The 2,980-nt window shown below is 49.6% G+C and overlaps 1 protein-coding gene across 1 annotated transcript; it reads right to left on the bottom strand.

Moving 5' to 3' along the window:
- Positions 1 to 5: 5 nt before the first annotated feature.
- Positions 6 to 2,843, bottom strand: LOC121939403 (ATP-binding cassette sub-family C member 4-like; the record flags this gene model as incomplete). The annotated part of the gene is made up of 11 exons (XM_042482419.1): positions 2,468 to 2,843; positions 2,193 to 2,339; positions 2,007 to 2,086; positions 1,748 to 1,898; positions 1,554 to 1,673; positions 1,344 to 1,454; positions 936 to 1,036; positions 631 to 822; positions 390 to 545; positions 130 to 219; positions 6 to 41 (listed from the first exon to the last, which is right to left on the bottom strand). Coding segments are annotated over exons 1-11 (1,389 nt in total), but the record flags the coding sequence as incomplete, so codon positions are not given.
- Between the last annotated feature and the right edge of the window lie 137 nt (positions 2,844 to 2,980).

Here is a 2,980-nt window from a genome sequence, read left to right as displayed (position 1 = left end):
AACCTCCCGGGCAGCTCCTCCACCGCAGACTTGAGCTGCACCTGCAGGGAACGCAGAGCGAGCGTTTGACCGACGCGCCGGACAGTGCGAGCTATAAAGTCGCTTAGAGTGTGCTGATTGGACGCTAACCTCCTCTAGAGCCCTCCACAGGTCTCCATCGGTGTGCTGATTGAAAGGGTCCAAGTTCTTCCTCACTGTGTCGGTAAACAGCACCGGGTCCTGGGGACCGGAGGGAGGACAGGTCAGAAAGAAAAAACACGAGATTAGATTCGTAATTTAATTCCGCACGACCTCAGGACAAACTGCCTTTCGTTCCAAAGTGGGAAATCCTCACATATACAACGCATCGCATTTTTGTACATCTTTAAATCGGGTCGGCCGATGTCTACCTGAGGGATGATGGACATCTTCTGGCGCAGGTCGTGGAGGCCGATCTCGGACGTCGACACGCCGTCGATGTAGATCTTCCCCTGCGGCTCGGCCAGGCGGAAAAGAGCGGAGACCAGAGAGCTTTTCCCGGCACCTGTTCTGCCTACGACGCCGACCTGACGCGCGGGACAGAAGACAGACCGAGTGATCAAAGTGCGTGAAAAAGCAGACTGCGGCTATCGGCAATCCGAGACGTCTCACCTTCTCGTTGGGCTGGAAGGTGGCGCTGATGTTTCTGAGGACTGGCGGTCCGTCGCTGCTGTAGGAGAAGTTCACCCGGTCAAAGGTCACCAGGCCTTTGCTGGGCCAGTTGGGAGGAGGACGATTGTGAGTTTTCCACGGCGCTTCGCTCTCCAGCTCCGTGTACTCCACCACTCTCTCCACTGACGTCATCTGAAGAGACAAGAGGCTCTTTCCAATCAGCGAATGACGCGTCCTCCCGTCCTCGCACCCGCAGCCTGCTGACTCAACTGTTTAAGATTTTCTGTTGCTCGCTCAGCTCTCACCATGTTCTCCACCTCGGCACTTTGCCTCACCGTCCACTGGAAGTTTCCCACGAGTGTCACGGCGTAGGTCAGCACCAGGCCCACCTCTCCAGCCTTGAGCCCTGACAGACACAGACGCGCAGAAAACAAAGGACACTTTTCTACGCTGCGGACCTGTTAACCTGTTAAAGTACGTAGGCTAGTTAAAAGTCAATATGACAATGTGCTCTTTATTATTACAAGAGTTAAGGATTCATGTTAATATGTTTTCGTTCTTGTTTGACAAGTAATCCAAGGTGCGGTTAACTATTTATTTACACATTACGGTCACATTACAGACGCTGAAAGCAGCATCCAAACAATTGCTGTAGCGATAAGCTTGGTTTGACGACTGATCGTCAGTACGTGTGTGTGCGTGCAGTTCCTCACCGTCTCTGAGCAGGATGCAGCCAAATGTTGTGAAGGTGACAAATATGGAGCAAATGCTGTCGAGGTGAAATGCAAACCAGCGGGAGGTCATCAGGAACAAAAACCACGCCTCTGACACAGGGGAGACACAAGATCGCTTTTAGCAAGGTATGTATTTTACAAGTGACGTGAAAACATGACTATAAACACTAATATCAAGTCAATAAAAACCTGAATGCAGGTCCTGATGTGCATCAAAGGCCTTCTTTAACCTGTCCTCCGCGCCGAGGGCTCGGATCGTCCACAGGCCCTGAAGAGACGAAGACAGGTGGGAGAACACCGGACTCCGAGCTGCGAGAAACACGACAAAGTCTGGGTGAAAATTCTGCACCTGGTACAATTACAGCGAGAATCCGTGAACGTACTTATCGATTCTAGGCGTTTGACATCTCGTGATGTGCGGAGGTAAAAGTGCCTCAAGTACAGGAAGACGAAAAGCAGAGGGACGACAGGAACGAGGATGAGAGGGATGACCGAGGCCGCCACCGCAACCACGCCGACGTTCTGTAAAAACAGCTGAAACGCGACACGCATCGCTCCGTGAGGAATACTGAACAAACAAAACAAACAATTTCGTGGATGCGCAGTAGTTTTGATGAAATGGTTCATTCAGTTATTTCTTACCTGATAAAAGTCCACGAAGGTGATGGGTAACATGGAGTCCATTTGGCTGATGTCTTTGGAAAACCTGTTCAGAATTCTTCCTACGAAGCGGGAAAAAGCAAACTCGGAAAAAAAGGTTACGGAGCAGATTGCCTGGGATTAAGTGATCCCGAGTTTAAACACGAGTAAATTCTGAGCGGGACTTACCGATGGGGTTGACGTCAAAGAAGCGAACGGGCGTTCGGATCACGGCACTGAACATGCTGTTGTGCAGAGCCTGAGCCGATCGCACCAGCCCGTGAAAGATCACTAAACTCCTGGAGTAGCCAAAGACAACGGCAGCTGCTGTCAGACCTGAAAGCGGAAACAGTCGGCCGCGTTGGAGCACGCTGCATCTTTTTATAGGTTTTATAGCATCGTGCGCATTAAAAGCAATACGGTCAAACAAAACATGTGTGGCGATAAAGGTATGGAGGGCTTACCTGAATAAATACTGAGGTAAAACGTGAGCCCGGACTCTTGATCTGAGCAGGTAGCATTGACGCTCCTTTCGGTGCTGACGGCGGCGACCGTGCTGTTTACGTGCTCCGCTCTTGCCCTGTCGGTCGACAAGATCGACACATCGGCCGGGACGGACGGCAAAAGATTCAGGCAGCGGCATACAATAAAATACAATATGCATGTCATTATGTCACGGAGAAACTCACGCTCAACTTTCAACTGTTCGTGGTTCTTTTTTGTTTCTATTGTTTCTTTTCTTTAGGAGTACATGTATGCAGCCGGACCTTCTTTTACAATTGTTATTATTATCACAGATTTGATTAATTTCTTTCAGTTTTAAACATGACATTAAACATTTTAAACCCCCTCCCCCAAGGTTTTTTGGGGGAGGGGGGTTGTTGTTTTTAAACTGAAACTTCTTTGAAGACATTCCTGAGCTAACCGCCTCGTTGAATTTATGACTCTGTGAGCAGGAACTAAAGAGCAACAGATTT

The sequence above is a fragment of the Plectropomus leopardus genome, unplaced genomic scaffold (genome assembly GCF_008729295.1).
Source record: "Plectropomus leopardus isolate mb unplaced genomic scaffold, YSFRI_Pleo_2.0 unplaced_scaffold4768, whole genome shotgun sequence".
NCBI lineage: Eukaryota > Metazoa > Chordata > Actinopteri > Perciformes > Serranidae > Plectropomus > Plectropomus leopardus.
This window is presented reverse-complemented; position numbering and strand designations above follow the sequence as displayed.